The 17462-nt window shown below is 35.5% G+C and overlaps 1 protein-coding gene and 1 pseudogene across 1 annotated transcript; both read left to right on the forward strand.

Moving 5' to 3' along the window:
• The first annotated feature begins 1447 nt into the window (after positions 1-1447).
• Positions 1448-2385, forward strand: LOC114028349 (annotated as a pseudogene).
• A 13512-nt stretch (positions 2386-15897) lies between these two features.
• Positions 15898-16854, forward strand: LOC114028352 (olfactory receptor 4F6-like). Its single transcript, XM_027842601.1, has one exon. It carries the CDS (start codon positions 15904-15906, stop codon positions 16852-16854), a length of 951 nt encoding a protein of 316 aa, XP_027698402.1. The 5' UTR covers positions 15898-15903.
• The last annotated feature ends 608 nt before the right edge of the window (positions 16855-17462 follow it).

The following is a 17462-nucleotide window of genomic DNA, read 5'->3' on the forward strand; positions in this document are numbered from 1 at the left end:
TCTTTTTTGCTTTAAATTTAGTTAATAAAAATTTTCACTTTCTTCTTTAGTTAAGATTTCTTGATTTGTGACTTTTCAATTGTTTTAAATTGCATGCCTAATCCATTAATTTGCTCTTTGTCTCTTTTGTTGATCAAAGTGCTTAGAGATGAAAACAAATTATCCTAAGGATTGCTTTTAATGCATCCTAATAGTTTTGGTATGTTATCTCATTTTAGTCATTTTCTTTGATGACATTATCTACTATTTCAATAGTTTGTCCTCTGACTCATCAATTCTCAAGAATTATGTTATTTGGTTTCCATTTTTATGAATCCTTTATTAAATATCCCTGGATGTACTACAATTTTATGGTGCTTTTGGTTAATAAGGGAGCTATTTACTATATCTGATTTTTTCACATTTGTTTATGAGTTTTTCATGCTTTAATATATATTTGATTTTTTTTTCAAAGTGCCTATGTACAGAGGAATAATAAGCATTCTGTCTTGGTTACCATTCAGTAATTGTCAGAAGTTTATCATATAAAACTTTTCTAAAAGTCTATTCAGGTTTGAATAGATTTTTTGCTTATGTTTTCTGTTATATTTGTCAAGGTTTGATAGATACACTAAGGCCCCCATCTATCAAACTTTTGCTGCTTATTTCCCTTATAATTTGATTAAATTTCCTTTGAAGTATTTAGATGCTATGCCATTCATTAAGTACATAACTATTGATATTATTATATTCTCTATGATATATTTAACTTGAATGTACTTTTTGTTTATCACTTTAAACCTCGTCTATTTTCACTGTTGCCTTTCTTGAGATCATGATTGTTACCCTTTCTTTTTTTACTTCCCTAGATATATAATAAATTATTCTCCAATAATTTTCTTTAAGTCTGTGTTAATATTCCTATTTCAAGTTTGTAAACAACATAGTAAATTCTGCTTTCTTATCCAGTTTACTATTTTCTTTTATGGGTGAGTTAATTCCATCTACATCTATGATTATGACCATTAATTGTGAATTTCCATTTATACTATTCTCATATTATTTTCTCTCTCTCTCTTTTTTTGTTGCTCTTTGGTTCTTCTTTTGTAAAGAAGAATTTGAAAGTGAAAGAGAAAAGTGTGATTAACATTAACAAGATATAATTGAAGCAGTCTGTTCTCACTTCACTGTCCTTCAACTTTTCTTCTCACAACTTGATCACAGAAATTCAGGGTTTAGTATACCCTGAGTTATTCATGCAGCATTTACTGAAACTACTATATTCCTTGGGAATCATATTTTTTTTTTAAAATTAAGTTTGCAACATACTGATGAATAAGAGGTATTTAAAAGCCCCTCATATTAACAAGAACTACTACATAAATATTAGAAATACATTTTTATTACGATAGTTCTTATTCATTTTTTGTTTTTGTTTTTCCGTTCAGGTAACCTTAACGTTAGTCTGATGAATGAACTGAATCACTCCATGGTGTCAGAGTTTGTGTTCCTGGGAATCTCTAATTCTTGGGCCATACAGCTTGGCCTCTTGGTGTTTGCCTCCATTTTCTATGTGGCTATCCTGCTGGGAAACTTCTTTATTGTACTCACAGTGAGCTCTGATAGACACCTACATTCCCCAATGTATTTTTTGTTGGCCAACCTCTCCTTTATTGATTTGTGTTTCTCTACTGTTGCAGTCCCCAAGATGATTTCTGACCTTTTCTATGAGCACAAAGCCATATCATTCCAGGGTTGTATCATCAGATATTTTTCATTCATTTCATGGGAGGAACTGAGATGGTACTGCTCATTTCCATGGCATTTGACAGATACATTGCCATATGCAAGCCTCTTCACTATTTGACCATTATGAACCCCAAAATGTGTATTTTTCTTCAGGTGTCTTCTTGGACCATTGGCCTTATACACTCATTTACCCAACTGGCTTTTGTGGTGGATCTGCCTTTCTGTGGTCCTAATGAAATTGACAGTTTTTATTGTGATCTTCCTCGGTTCATCAAATTGGCCTGCATGGACACCTATAAGTTGGAATTCATTGTCACACCTAACAGTGGTTTCATTTCCATTGGTAGCATGTTTCTCTTATTCATCTCCTACATTTATATCTTGGTCACTGTTCAGAAACACTCTTTGAATGGATTGTCCAAGGCTCTCTCTACTCTGTCAGCTTACATCAGTGTGGTGGTCTTATTCTTTGGTCCATGTATCTTTTTTTATGTGTGGCCATTCCCTACAATGCCAGTGGATAAATTTCTTGCTATTATTGACTTTATTATCACCCCCATCTTAAATCCTTCCATTTATACATTTAGAAACAAAGACATGAAGGCAGCAATGAGGAGACTGAATGGCCAACTAGTGAGTTTTAGGAAAATTTTATAAATAACATTGATAAAGAGAAACAATATTCTTCATGCTTATTACCACCATTTAACATATGAATGAGGTGCAGTGTGATGTAGTGGATAGAAAGCTGGCCTGGAAACTGGGAAGAGTTAGGTTTGAATTATCCCTTTGCCACATACTGACTATGTGAACCTGAACAAGTCATTTATCTTCTCAGTGCTCTATGCAACTGAGACCATGAATTTCAGAGCAGTGGTTGATCTGAATTTTTTTTGGTCAGAGTTTCCTCATTCAGGAATTTTCTGTACCCATGAGATCACAATCCAGTTTCGATTGGGAGCTAGGTGGTACATTTGTAGTGAAGAAGACCTGAATTCAAATCCTGCCTCAGATATTTACCTGCTGTGGAAATCTTTCAACCTCAGTTTTCTCATTTCTAAAATGGGAATAATAACAGCTCATATATCACAGTGATGTAAAAGTCAAATGAACTAACATATGTGGAACATTTTGCAAATCTTAAAATGCTCTATAAATTCTATTGATTCTTCCCTTCCCTCTCCTATTTCAATATGAACTTGTCAAGCCAAAAGCTTGGCTGCTGGTATGCTCTATTCTAGTGGTCCTTAAACTGGTATGAGGACCATTTTAATGACCTAATACACATTTTGGCTGCTACTTTGTCTGCTCAAACACATAAACAAACACTTTTTGGATGAATTCCTTAAGTTATAAATCACTATTGTGGTTATAACTCTAAGATTCATCTGCAAGTTCATATTAATTAGCCACTTATGGGCACTAACTCTTTCCTTAGGAATAGGATTATTTTGCCAATCATAAAGTGTAGGTTGGTGCCTCCTATTTTCATCTGGCATGGCTATAGAAAAGAGAATAATAAATATTATTGGTACTCCCTGCACTGCTACCATGGAATAAAGCTTAGATAAAGGGTATTATAGAAGGGATTGCTTGTTAGGCATGTCTAGGGTCAGCTAGGTGGCACAGTGGATAGAGCACTGGCCCTGGATTCAGGAGGACCTGCGTTCAAATCTGGCCTCAGACACATAATACTTACTTTGTGTGTGACTTTCAGCAAGTCACTTAACCCTATTGCCTAGCCAAAAAAAATTAAAGGAACATCTAGCAACTTCTAAGCCCTTTCGAATTTTAGATTCTATGATGCTAAAAGTAGCTACTTTCTGTTCTACTTGACCGGATTAATGTATTTTCTCAATAAGCATCTTTTGGTGGTAGACGACATAACCTAAATATGTAGAAATATCTAATTAAATGTAAAGATTGTAAATTTATCTTTCTGCTTGGTGCCTTATATTGAGATTAAAAGTATAATGTGAAGCAATAAAATATTTCTTTTATTAAACTTTATTCTATTTGTTATGTTGTCGCTTGGAATGATGAGGTTTCTATAAAGCATATCTTTTGATTTGCTTTGATATTTGCTTTAAATCTAGGTAAGGTTGTATAAGTTATAAATTTATTAAGCTCAATCTAGAGTATAAGAAATAGTTTCATAGCTGTGATTAAACACTTCCTATGATGGGAAGCACTCTCTCTCTCACACACACACACACAAACACCCACACATACACACACATTGTAGCATTCACTTTTTTGTACACCTCTAATTATTAGAAAATGATTGCTAATAAGAAATAGAATTATATCTTCCTGTAGCTCCTTGTAACTTATACTCATTGGTTCCTATTCTGCCTCCTGTAGCTACACAGAATAAATTCAATCAGCCCTTCAAAAGACAAATATTTGGTCAGATAGCTGGAATCCATGCCTGCCCCAAATCTCTTTTTCCTCATGAGGAGAATAACTGACATTCTGTAAATGTAAGATCATCTTTCTAAGTAGCATGATACAAATATTCTTTATTTATATATGTCAATGGAAGAAATGAATATTCCAATTTTTAAGTGACTTTATAAGCCTGTAAACTATGTAAGTACTGGGGAGACTAGGAGATGACCTGTGATTTCATGAGAGTTCCCTATGAGGAAACATTTTTGTCTAGTGTGGATTGCAACCTGTGTTACTACTTTTAGTACTTGAGAGTTGGCTTGAGACCAGAGAAGTAAAGTGTTATTGTTGCTCAAGCTCTGACATTCAACATGGATCAGAAGTAGAAACTGAATTCAAGTCTCCCTGACTTCAAGCCAGTTTTCTATGCACTAGTAGTTAACACCTTGACCTCTTTAATTCCTACCATAAAAGTCATTCCACTGAGTTCATATAATCAGAGCCTCTTAGAGTAGGAAGGGAACTTCAAGCTCAGACCAATAACTTGTATGGGGCTTTGCACCAGCATGCTTAAATTTAAAGGGACCACTTCCTCCCTTGGATCGATCCTCTGTATATAGTTCTTATGTCACACAATACTGTATTAACCACTCTCCATAACTCCCATTATCAATGCTTATATCACGCTCACTCTTCCAGTTGAGGCCAATCTCATTCTCTTTTCTTCCATTTCCAGTGCTTTCACCATTTACCTTTGTCCTGGGGCCTAGTGCTTTACCTTGAGGTATTCTCAATTTAACCCAGCCCAGTGGGCATAAACCTTGCTGAACCTACTCTCATTCTCATACCTTCACATGATATAATGTCCCCTTCAAATCCTCTTGGATATTTGAGAGGTTTGAAAAGTTTAGCAATGTTGGGGTGGCAAGTGGTGGGTGGGACATGGGTTGAAGTCTCTGGGGAATGGCTTCCTCTTCTCCTAGGTAACCTTACTTAACTGGAAAGGATTATTCAAATGAGGACTTGCATGACAGCCAATAGTGATGCAGTGAAATTGGCAGTCAATGTCCAACAGTGGAGATGGAACTCTGAGGTCTTTCCACATCACCAGAAAGCTCCTCTTTTTTCTTGTCCTGTGTTTATTTCATTCCTGGCAGAGAGCTCCCCATAAGGTGCCTACCCATGTCTAGTTCTCAGTCTCAGTCTCCCTTTAATTGCGAGTTAGTTCTTAAAGGCCGTGTTTAACAACTTAATGTTATATTCAGCTGTGTTCAGGGGAATGGCTAATACCAACCCTGAAGCAACCCAAGAACTCATTAACTATTTGGGTTCATAAGATTTGCTGCAAGTAGAGAATAGTGTGTAAGAGGCACAACACAACTATGTTTTTGTTTTTTTTCTTGTGAAGAGAAAGTTGGGAGAAGTCAAGGATCAAAGATCATAGAATTGTTAAATTATAACCTCATATTTTGAAAGGGACCAATTACTTTATAGATTATGTGATCTAATTACTAAGTTTTATAGATGATAGGCTCATAGAATATAGGCTTTTTCATATATTTATAGATAAGAGAGATCTTAGATATCATTGATGAAACTGGCACCCAGAGAAGCAAAATAACTTGACTATGATCACAGAGCATCTACATAACAGATCTGGAGGGGTAAACTAGATCTCCTCACTGAAAATCTATTGAAATTTCCACTATACCAAACTGGTCCTCTGGAAAAAGAGTTCTACTTGGGGAAGGTGAGATATAGAAGGAAAGTCTTAAGAGGGTCACCTAAAAAACTAAGGGACATCATGAATGCATAGGTTGAAGAGTTGGGAGAGGGGGAAAGGAAGATAAAAATATAGGGATGCCCAAAACAAATTTTTACTTCATAGTGTGTCATGGACTGGCTTTGTATATGATTAAACTTGATCTCTTCTTTTTCCACAGTTGCCTAATACCATGCCAATGAGGGGGTTAATTAAGTATAGAATTAAAATGGAAAGAAATGCGTGCATGAAACTAGTAATCTTTTCATTAGGTAATGCATCTTTTATATTTGGGGTAAGGCTGAATGCCTTTTTTTTCTTATCCTGTGGAAATGATTAAGAAGATAATAAAAAGGTATCCAAAAGTGGGCAGAATGCTTGTGAAAGATTGATTTATAGTATTCTGAGTAGCTGTTCTAAACAGGCAGATAATAAGAGAACATAAATTTGAAGGGACTACAGATGGAGAAAGAGAAGTCCTGAAGGATTATAGGAGTGTCTAAGAACACAGCGTTTAAGTGGCAGACAGGATTTGAACACATCATATAGTTTGCTCTTTGACCTCAACAAGATTATATAGCAAATCAATAGCAGAACCTGGTCCTAATGAGTCAAATCCTATTAGTCAAATGTTCTCTCTATCACACCACCTAATTCCCAATTCTTTCCTCTCCTATTCCTTGAATCTCTGAACCAAATTTTCACAATTATTTTCTCAGAAACTCTGGGAAAGAGCAAAGTGTTTCAAAGACAGAATCCCCATGGTGGTTATACCATGGCCTCTCTTACACCAGGGCTGCATCAGTTGGTCACTACATCAATTGGTCATTGATCTCCAATTACTGTGTTAGAGTAGAACTCAAACTGTTCCAATATTTCTAGACACTATTTATTTCTTTAAGAGCACACCAGGAATCTTGGAAAATATTGCTGTCTTCTGTTCTTACTCTAGACAGGTGGGAGAGATGAAATAATGGAAAGAAGCTGTAGACTAGTTTTCTTTCAATCGCTATTGAAAGAAAACATTGCAGCTTAGTGGTCACAAGAATACCCTGCGATGTTTGGCTAAGTCAAGTGACCTGCACATCTTTTCTCACCAGTTTGATTTATGTTACAAGGTTGATATTCTGTGTCACCAAAGAGTTTTAGGGACTTTTTAGAACACCCATGTAGGGACTAAAATGGTCCTCTGCTGCTTTAAGGTGTCCTTTTCATAAAAGAACTGTCTTTGAAAATTTTGAAGACTTCAGGTCTTTTGGGTTGAATCTGTCCCCTACTCCCATTCTATTTAAGGGTGCAGGAGGATGGACTCAGAGAGTTTTCATAGACTCTCTTGTGACCTAATAGAACTCAGTTGCAAAATGAGTTCCTCTCTATCCCAAACTTTAGATTGCTGTGATTTGTGGTAAGGTAACATAGGGGATGGGCATAAGGCACGTAGGGATATGCCAGGATTTCTATGAGTTTGGATACAAGTAGGTTTGTGCATGGCATTTGAAGTCAGGTAAATTTTTTGTTTCATAAAACAAAGAGCTGAAGTATGAACTGTATATTTTCGACCATGTTGGGGGACACTTCCCTTGTTCCCTGCCATCATGCCGCTCTGGTCTGGAAATAGTATAACCCTATGCAAATGCCTACAGATCATCTGCATCCAAGAGGTAAGGAAGATATTGAAAATTCAGGTTCTGAGGAGAGGATTTCAATTTTGGGGAAAGAGTATTTGGAGAGAAGCACACATGTTTGTTCCACATTAGGGTTATGCAGAAAGTTGAAGACTGTTAGTATTTGTCTGGTGAGTCATAAAAATCAGATAGAGAACAAAATTGGGATGGAGAATAGGGAAGGGGCATTGGTGGTGGTTGTGGTGAAACTAAGGAGTGTGAGGTCAATCTCTGAGGTTTTAGTCTGAGCTTTATTGATGAAAGTTGGCGAACAAAATAAACCTCATTACTCTATGTTATGCTGTATCACATTGAAATTCTTTTTCACGTGTTCTATGTGTCTTACAGAATATCTGAGTGGACTGAAGAGATGACTTGAGGTAAGAGCATTGGGCTAGTGGTCAGAAGTCACTAACTAAATCACAAAGGTAGTAGAAAGGTTTCAGATATCATCCATTCTCATAAATTGAAAGGATTAATACAAATATTGGTGGGTATAGTTGGGTCCCATCCATTTGTGGCTGCACTATCAGGTCCTAGATCTAAAAGTACTATTATATGAGATTTCTAGAGTTATTGGTCACCAGTTTCATAGAGTCTAAAATGAGAGGGAACATATCCCTGTTAAACCTTCAAACTAAAAAAAAAATTTAGGGACTATTGTAATCCTCTATATTGCCTATTGTTTGAAATAAGTGAGCCAATGGTCATTTTGTAGTACTTTTTTTTAACCATGGTTTTATTTGTTAGGTAGGTTTTCATAAAAGATAAAAAAAGAAGGAAATATCACATAGGGAGAGTACTGAGAGAGAAGTACAGTGAGTGTATACACAGCACACAGAGAGAAACTCATAAACACATATACCCAGGAGGTATTAACATTCCAATAGGATTCTTGTTACTGTTAGCTATAAGAAAAGCAGTGGAGAAAAAGTGCATCAGGAACTACTCAGTGTGTTAGGGAATAAGTATTTATTTAGCACATCCTATGTGTCAAGCACAAGTCTAAGTGCTTTAAAAAAACAACAATAAATATTTCATTTTATCATCACAACTCTATGAGGTAGATGCTATTATTATTAGCAATTTAAAATTAAGAAAACTGAGGCAAACATTGATTAAATTACTTACAGCTAGATAGTATCTGAGTGCAGATTTGAATTCAGGTCTTCCTGACTCTAGATTCAGCACTCTGTTTGCTGTGGCACCAGCTGCTTCCATGTGTTATTGCTCAGTCATTTTAAAAAGCTAAACTATTATTGTATACAATACAGAAACAAATAATTAAGAGAGACATGTGATGATCACTGAGGTAGAACAAGTAGCATAAGCTGAAGTGAAAATATTAACATAAAGACCTAAGAGAGAAAGTTGTAACTTGGAAAAATTTTTAAAAAGGGACATGTAGAAATGAAAATGCTTCACTGGAAAGTTCTTGATTTAACAAAGTCCTTGCCAGATTATTAGAAAGAGGTAGGATTCAAGCCCAGATCTCTTAACTCCAGATCCAGAGATCTTTCCCCCAAATCTGATGACGAGGTTGTCAATTTTGAAGATGGCAAAAAGTGACAAAGAGATAGATTGCTGAAAGATCTCAAAAAGCTATCATAATAGGCTATCTAATTTAAAATGTACCTTCATTAGGATGAAGATAAAATCTTGTGTTTGAGGTAAACAATTGTCACAGAAAGGGAGAATTGTGGCTAGATAATTCCTGCAAAAAAAGTCCTGTGGGATTTAGAAGACAGTGAACTCCATATAAGCCGCTAGTTGTACATTGTGAGCAAAATACTAATAGGATCTTAGTTTACATTAACAAAGGGTATCCTGAATGATGGTGGTGGTAGACCTGCTATCCTTGTCTCTATTCAGATCACATTTGGGTGTTCAAAATAGAGCTAAGCACAAGTGGACTGGTATATGATAAGAGGTAATACACTCAATTGTCCTGGAGTTTTTAAAAGAAAAGGGGGAATATCCATTTGTGGGTCCTATGTAGAATTTTCCTATATCTTTATAGGTTGGTCTTGATGGATTTATATGCCTTTCAAACTTGAGCTTCTGTGATTCTGTAACATCCTCATTGAATATAGATTGCATAAACTCCTGACAGTATGGTCAAGTCTGAAGCAAGATGTGTTTTAGGGCATAAGATCACATGGAGGATTGAAGGGGGCTAGATCACCCATTGAAGTTAATATACCAGGCAATGAATTAGAGATAGCAAATCTGGAGTTGGTCAGCCCAAGTATTCTGTGAGAGTTACATATCTTAAAGCTCTTTTAAGGAGAGTAACAGAGTCCTCTACATTGCCTGATTATATGGAACCTTATTTGCAACTTTATCTATGCACATCAAATTTGGCAAAAAGTCAGGATCAATGTTCAGAACTTAAAAAACATTGAAGAAAATTTTTATCTAATCAGTCATTTAGCATATGCATAGTTTTGTTTAAACTTGCATGTTTCATTGATCCCTTCCTCTTATTTCTTCTAACTTCTTTTTCAGCCTGTTTCTTTTTTCTCCATCTTTATCTCCACCTAATTTCCCTTACACTAAATTCCTCCTTCCACTTCTTTTTCTCCTTATCAATTAAATTATTATTTACTTTGTCCAAGAACAGCTATGGAAAATACAAATATTTGTACATAGCAATATAAAGTATTTTAAGAGGGAGAGTTTTCTTATAAGTGGTGGAATAAAGCAAGGTTTCAAGTAAGAGGTGGCATCTGGCCTGTGTTAGGAGGAAAGATAAAGATAATATGAGACTGAGGAAAAGTGGGAGTGCATTTCAGATGTCAGTTATCATTAAGTCAAAGGCATGTAGGGAAGAGATGTCATGATGTCATGATGGTGAGCAACTAATGGGGTAGTGTGACTGGAACAAAAAGTGTTACAAAATAAAACTGGAAAGGTAGGTGAAAACCTTATCTTAGAAACTTTAAATTTCAATTTAGCCTAAAATCATTGTTTATACTAAGGTCATTAAATGTTATCTTTTTTTAAATTTTATTTTTAATTTATGAAATAAACAAATATTTTCATAGCAGTAGAATTTTTAAAAAAGATGATTGTGCATGAAATTGTAAATCTATTATGTAAAACTTACTATTCCTTTTAGTTATATAATAAAGTTATCATAAAACTTTCTTCCTTGCTTTTTCCCCCTCCTCTCTACCCAAGAGATGGCTACTATTAGACACAAATATATTTGTATGTAAATAAATATATATATAAATGCAAAATCATTCTATACATACATTTATTTACCAGTTCTTTCTCTGGATGCAAATAGCATCTTCCTTCATAGGTCCTTTGTGATTAATTTGGATTTCTGTACTGGTTAAAATGACTTATTCACTCAGAGTTGTCCTTAAAACAATCTTGTTGTTACTGAATACAACATTCTCTTGGTCCTGCTCATTTTGTTCTTCATTACTTTATGCAAGTCTATCCATGCTTTTCTAAGATCATTGAGCTCATTCTTTCTTATAGTACAGTAGCATTCCATCATGATCATATACCACAACTTGTTCGATCATTCCCTAATTAATGGGCATCTTTGCAATTTCCAGTTCTTTGCCACTACAAAGAGAGCTGCTACAAATATTTTAGAACATATAGGTTCTTCTTCTCTTTCCCTAATCATCTTTGCAAATAGATCTAGTAGTGATATTACTGGGTCAAAGGATATAACCAGTTTAATAACATTTCCAATGACTCTGAATAATGGTTGGATCAGTTCACAGTTCCACAGTGAATTAGTGTCCCAATTTTTCCACATCCCCTCCAACATTTGTCACTTTCTCCTTTAGTCATTTCAGCCAGTCTGATAGGTATAAAATGATATCTGAAGGTTATTTTAACTTGCATGTGTCTAATTAATAATGATTTGAATATTAGAAAGCCAGCAGCATGGTTAGAGATACATTTTGCCTATATTAACTTAGCAGTTGTGTGGAATGTGGATTAGTGGGGGAAATTAGGAAACTCTTTCAACAGTATCACTGACAGGTAATTCAGTCTTGAATTAATTGAGGGGTTGTAAACCTGGAAAGAAGATGACCAATGCAAGAGATTTTGTTGAGGTAGAATGACAAGATTTGATAATTGATTGAGCATAGAGGTTGAGGGAGAGAATATCAAGGCTTCCTCCAAAGTTCCTATTTGGGAACCTGAAAGGATGGTGGTGTCATCAACACAAATAGGAAATCATGTAGGAAGAATGAATTTGGGAAAATTATGAGTTCTGTTTCATTCATGTTGAGTTTGAGAGGACTATGAGAAACACAAGTAGTGATGTCAAACAACTGCTAATATAGTATTAGGGTTTTGGGGAGAGGCCTCATTTATTTACAAGCTGGTTTTAAATATCATTGGTGTGTTGGAGTCAGAACTACTGGACCTTTCAAACATGCTTCATCATATATTCTTACTATTTTGAAGCCCTTTTTCTTATGTTTTTTTTTTTAAAAATGTTAACTGTATTTTGTTGACTTGCTTTATAAAAAGGAAGGTTGATACAATTGAGGAAATTGTCGAGTTTAGCAGCACCATGAAGCTACACACTCACTAGGATCTTAATAAATATGTGCTGAGTGAAAAGATTACAGTGAAAGATGGATAATGAGTTATTTCACTATTTTTGTTGAGGGCAACATCATCCTTTCAGGCATCTAGGTTTGCAGTTTTGCAGATATCTTTGATACTTCCCTCTCATTCAATTCTAATATTCCCTTAATTTCCATATCTTGATAATCCTACTTTCAAAAAGTCTCTCACTGCTGGCATCTTCTCTCCATTCACAGAATCCCTGACTTTCATTAGAATATAAGCTCCTTAGGAATAGAGATTTTTCAGTGATTATATTTATGTACAGTTCCTAGAACATAGCAAAAATTTACTAAGTTCTTATTGATGGCTAGGAAAAAATATAACATTCACATAGCACTTTAATGTTTCCAAAGCATATGTAATACATTATCTCATTTGCCCAATTAGAATCCCAAAAAACACACTTCCCCTAACCAGCACAATCCTATTTAATTGTTGTTTCATAGCCCATCTCCAATAAAAATAACAGAGTGAGCAATGATAGGCCCTGAAGTAAATGAGCAAAAATATTGAACAGTGTCAAGGAAACATGGCTAAGGAATTTGTTGAACTAGATAAGAAAAATTGGGTTTGTTAGCTGTGAGGTTGTTTTTCATAGGGTTAATTAGAAAATTCAAGATTTTGGGACCCACTGACATACATGTATTATTTACTAAACTCCCCAGGAGCCATGTAAAAATAAAAAAGAACTGATTAGGCTTTGTAACCTAATGAACAAATACATTGAAATGGAATTCATATTATTTATATATACACATATGTGTGTGTATATATATATATATATTTCAGTAGAAATTCATCTTCTCTCCCTCCTACCCCAACTCTCCCTGCCCTTCAAATGAGAATGAAAGAAAAAAAAGTCCTCCATTACAAGCATGAATAGTCAAGCAAAACAATTTTCACATTGGCCATGTGCAGAACAACATGTCTCATTCTTTGTTCTGAGTCCTTCACCTTTTTATCAGGGAGTAGGGAGCACCTTTCATCATTAATCCTCTGGAATCATTGTTCACCATTATACTGATTAGAGTTTATAATTCTTTCAGGGTTGTTTGTCTCTGCCATTTGTTGTCATTGTATAAATTATTCTCCTGTTTCTGTTCAATTTCTTCTGTATTGTTCATATATGATTCCCAGTTTTCTCTGAAATAATTCCCTTTATAATTTCCTATAGCACAATATTATTCCATCTCATTTATATGTCATAATTTCTTCAGCCATTCCCAAACGTAGGGCACCCCATCAGATCACCATTATTTGCCCTCAAAAAGAACTATAAATATTTTTATACACCTTTCATTTGAGTTTGTTTTGCTTAGGACTAACTCTTCCTTTATTCTACTCTTCTTACCCCTTCTCCCTCTTCCATTTCTCTCCTATTTCCTTTTTGCAGGAAATATCTTTCTTTAACCAGCTGTGTACATTCATGTATTCCTTTCTAATTGACCAGCTTAGACGAGTGAATTTCCACTGTTAGTCACTCCCCTCTACTGCAACCCCCTCCTCTTTGTTTGTATAGTTGTTTAATTGTGCACTCAGATTATTTGAGATAACTTTCCCTAATATTCCTTTCTATTCTCTCCCCCAGTGTATTTCTTTTCTTCTCTGTTTCCATTCTTCCCTTAAGGTCATTGAGAAAATGGAATAACTCCCACACCTTTTCTAATTAGAGTCTCTCTGCGACTCTTAAGGATGATAGAATTCAGAGGGGCTTATGTCATAAACTTCAAGTAAGCAGTTCATGTTTGTTTAGTCTTTTGTCATTGTTCCTTTTTGTTTAATTTTGTTTTTCTCAACTCTTGTGTTTAAACTTCACAAAGTCTACATAGATCTTGCCTCTTTATGAGAAACATTTAAAAATCTCTGTTTCTTTAATGGTTCATTCATCTTTGTTAGAATTATACTCAATTTTCCTTAGTAAGTCAGTCTTGACTATATGCTTACATATGTTGCCTTCTGGAATATTGTATTTTAAGCTCTCCATTCCTATATGATAGCTGCTAAATAGTATGTGATCTTGATTGTGGCTCCTTGGTACTTGCATTATTTTTTTTTTCTGGAAACTTGAAGTATTTTTCCTTTGACCTGAAACTCTAGATTTTGACTATAATGTTCGTGGGGGGTTGTGGTTTCTTTCTGGAGGTGACCAGTGGATTCTTTCTAATTCCACTTTTCTCTCTGGTTCTAAGAGACCTGGACATTGAAGATTTATGGAAGTGTGATGTTTAGGCTCTTTTTTTTCAGTTGTGAGACTCAATTGTCTAATTATTCAAATTTTTTCTCCTCCATCTTTTTCTGGGTCAGTTCTTATTGCTATGAGATAACATATTTTCTATTAATTTTTTTAGTCTTTTGATTTTGATTTCTTTTTCACAGAATCATTGGCTTCTATTTGGTCTACTATAGTTTTCAGTGAGTTTTTTTTTTTGTTGTTGTTTGGACAAGGTTTATAACTCTTGTCCCAAGTTGTTAATTTACTTAAAATTCTTTCTTCTGTAGCTTTCATTTTAGGTACTTTTTTCTTTGGCTTTCTCATTTCATCAATACAAATATTTTTAACTCTATCAAAAATTCTTGCTTCATCACTTCCAGGAATTCTAGTTGAAGGTGTACCTAAGCTTTCTCTCTCTCTCTCTCTCTCTCTCTCTCTCTCTCTCTCTCTCTCTCTCTCTCTCTCCCTCTCTCTCTCTCTCTCTCTCTCTGTCTCTCAGTATGTATGTGTGTTTGAGGCTTCTTTTCTGCATTTATGTCTTGAGCGTCTCTATTACTAAAATAGCTTTTTGTGGTGGGATTTTCTTTTCTTACTCTTCTATCCTGCTTCCTAAATTCAGACTCGATATTTGGGCTAGGCTCTGTGAACTTTTGGAAGGAAGGTCTGGGTTGGTCCTATTGCTGTTTTTTAGGGGATACTGATCATTATTTCAAGATCTCAGGATTTCCAATGTGGTCTAAACCAGAATAAAGTCTGATTGGTGCCTCCTTAGTTTGAGCTCTGCAAGTTCCTGCCCTGGGTTTGGGTCTGACAGTAGCTTCCTTCTGGATTCAGCCCCCATCAGCTATCGGGAAAAATCCATTGGTTCAGAATAATGGTATTGTAGGTTATTCTTTTTTCTGGTATTCTCATCTTGGTTATTACTCAGCAGGCTGGGCTTATTGCTAAAACTGAAACTGCGCTGTGATGCAGGAATCTGTACCACACTGTTGTTACTTGCTTTTGAACTTATTTCTCTCTTAGCAATTACATCACCCAGAGCTCCTTACTAAGGAACTAACTCCACCCCTAGGTGCAAGTTTCCTCTTCATTTTCCCCTAGATCTGGGACCTGGAACTGAGCAATGGGCTACAAAGCTACCAGCTGGCATCTGTTACTTTTGTAATACCCTGAATTGAGTCTGTGGGGTCATGAATATGGGTCAAGCACAAGACTCTCCTGGTTAACATAGCTATTGTCCACATACCTCTGTCTCTCTCTGGCAACATTAGCAAAAAAATTTACTGTGACTTTTTCTTGGATTTATCACATCAGGATTCAATTAGTGCCTTTTCTAGATCTGTTTGAATGAGTTTTGGGGAAGAGCTCACTTTATTATTTTTTACAACTATTCCATCATCTTGGTTCTACCTCTGCAACTTCATATACTGTATGGAATATTAGAATTTTAATATAAAACACTTGTAACTTGTAACAACTGTTCTGATTTCTTCCTCATTTTCTTCCTTCCAGGTGCCATCATAGTCAGTCTGATGAATGAATTGAATTACTCAGTGGTGTCAGAGTTTGTGTTCATGGGAATCTTTAGTTCTTGGACCATGCAGCATCTACTTCTGGTTTTCTCCTTCATCTTCTATGTTGCCATTGTGTTGGGAAACCTCCTCATTATACTCACAGTGACTTCTGACCCTCAACTACAGTCTCCTATGTATTTCCTATTGGCTAATCTCTCCTTTATTGACATGTGTCTCTCCACTGTTGTAGTTCCAAAGATGATCTTTGACCTTTTCTATGAGCACAAAACCATATCATTCCAAGGATGTATCACCCAGATATTCTTCATTCATTTAATGGGAGGAACTGAGATGGTGCTACTCATTTCCATGGCCTTTGACAGATATATTGCCATATGTAAGCCTCTCCACTATCTGACTATTATGAACCCTAGAACATGCTTTTTTCTCCAGATGTCTGCTTGGGCCATTGGTCTAATACACTCACTGACCCAGTTGGCTTTTGTGGTAAATCTGCCTTTTTGTGGCCCTACCAAAGTTGACAGTTTTTACTGTGACCTTCCTCGGTTCATCAAATTGGCTTGCATAGACACTTATAAGTTGGAGTTCATTGTCACTGCTAATAGTGGCTTCATCTCCATTGGCACTGTATTTCTCTTATCCATCTCCTACATTTACGTTTTGGTCACTGTTCAAAAGCACTCTTCTAGTGGATTGTCCAAGGCTCTCTCTACTCTGTCAGCTCACATCAGTGTGGTGGTCCTCTTCTTTGGCCCATGCATCTTTGTCTATGTTTGGCCATTCCCTACGATGCCAGTGGATAAATTTCTGGCTATTCTTGATTTTATTATTACCCCTGTCTTAAATCCATCCATCTATGCATTCAGGAACAAAGACATGCGGGTGGCAGTCAAGAGACTGAGCAACCAGTTGATGAATTTTAAGAAAATTTCTCAAGATTCTAATTAATATGTGAAGAATATGATTCAATTTCACCCTGGTTACTATAAAACATGTGTCCATCAACTTTAGTGCATTAATCCTGGAGCTATGTTCAAAACATGCTCTATTCCAATGTTCCTCAAGCTGATTCCAAGAGTACCTCACTGTGCCAAAACATGTTGTTGACACTTTTACATTGGCTCAAATAAATATCTTGTGCATTTTCCTTCCTTGTGTTAAAAAAAATTATTGTGGCAAAACTTTATAATTTTTATTATGATTTTTTTTTGCTTTTTTAATGTACAGTGTCCAAAAAGTCTTATTGAGTGTCTGAGGCCGGATCTGAACTCAGGTTCATCCTGACTCCAGGGCCAGTGCTGTAACCACTGCAACACCTAGCTGCACCCAGTCTTATTAAGTTTTAAGCAAAACTTATAACTGCGCTCAGACTTTTGGGATAACTTATTAAAATCATTGTTGGAAAATATACTTTAATGAAGAGAGATATTAAGACAGAGATTTTATTTGACTTATAGGTTGTTCTGCAAGTTCAGGGATTATTTAACTTTATTTGCAGACTGCACAGAGGTACTGGTTCTATCTTTTAGAGTAGGATTATTTTGTCAATCACAAAA

Source organism: Vombatus ursinus, unplaced genomic scaffold (assembly GCF_900497805.2).
Source record: "Vombatus ursinus unplaced genomic scaffold, bare-nosed wombat genome assembly UNPS02014880.1, whole genome shotgun sequence".
NCBI classification, from domain to species: domain Eukaryota; kingdom Metazoa; phylum Chordata; class Mammalia; order Diprotodontia; family Vombatidae; genus Vombatus; species Vombatus ursinus.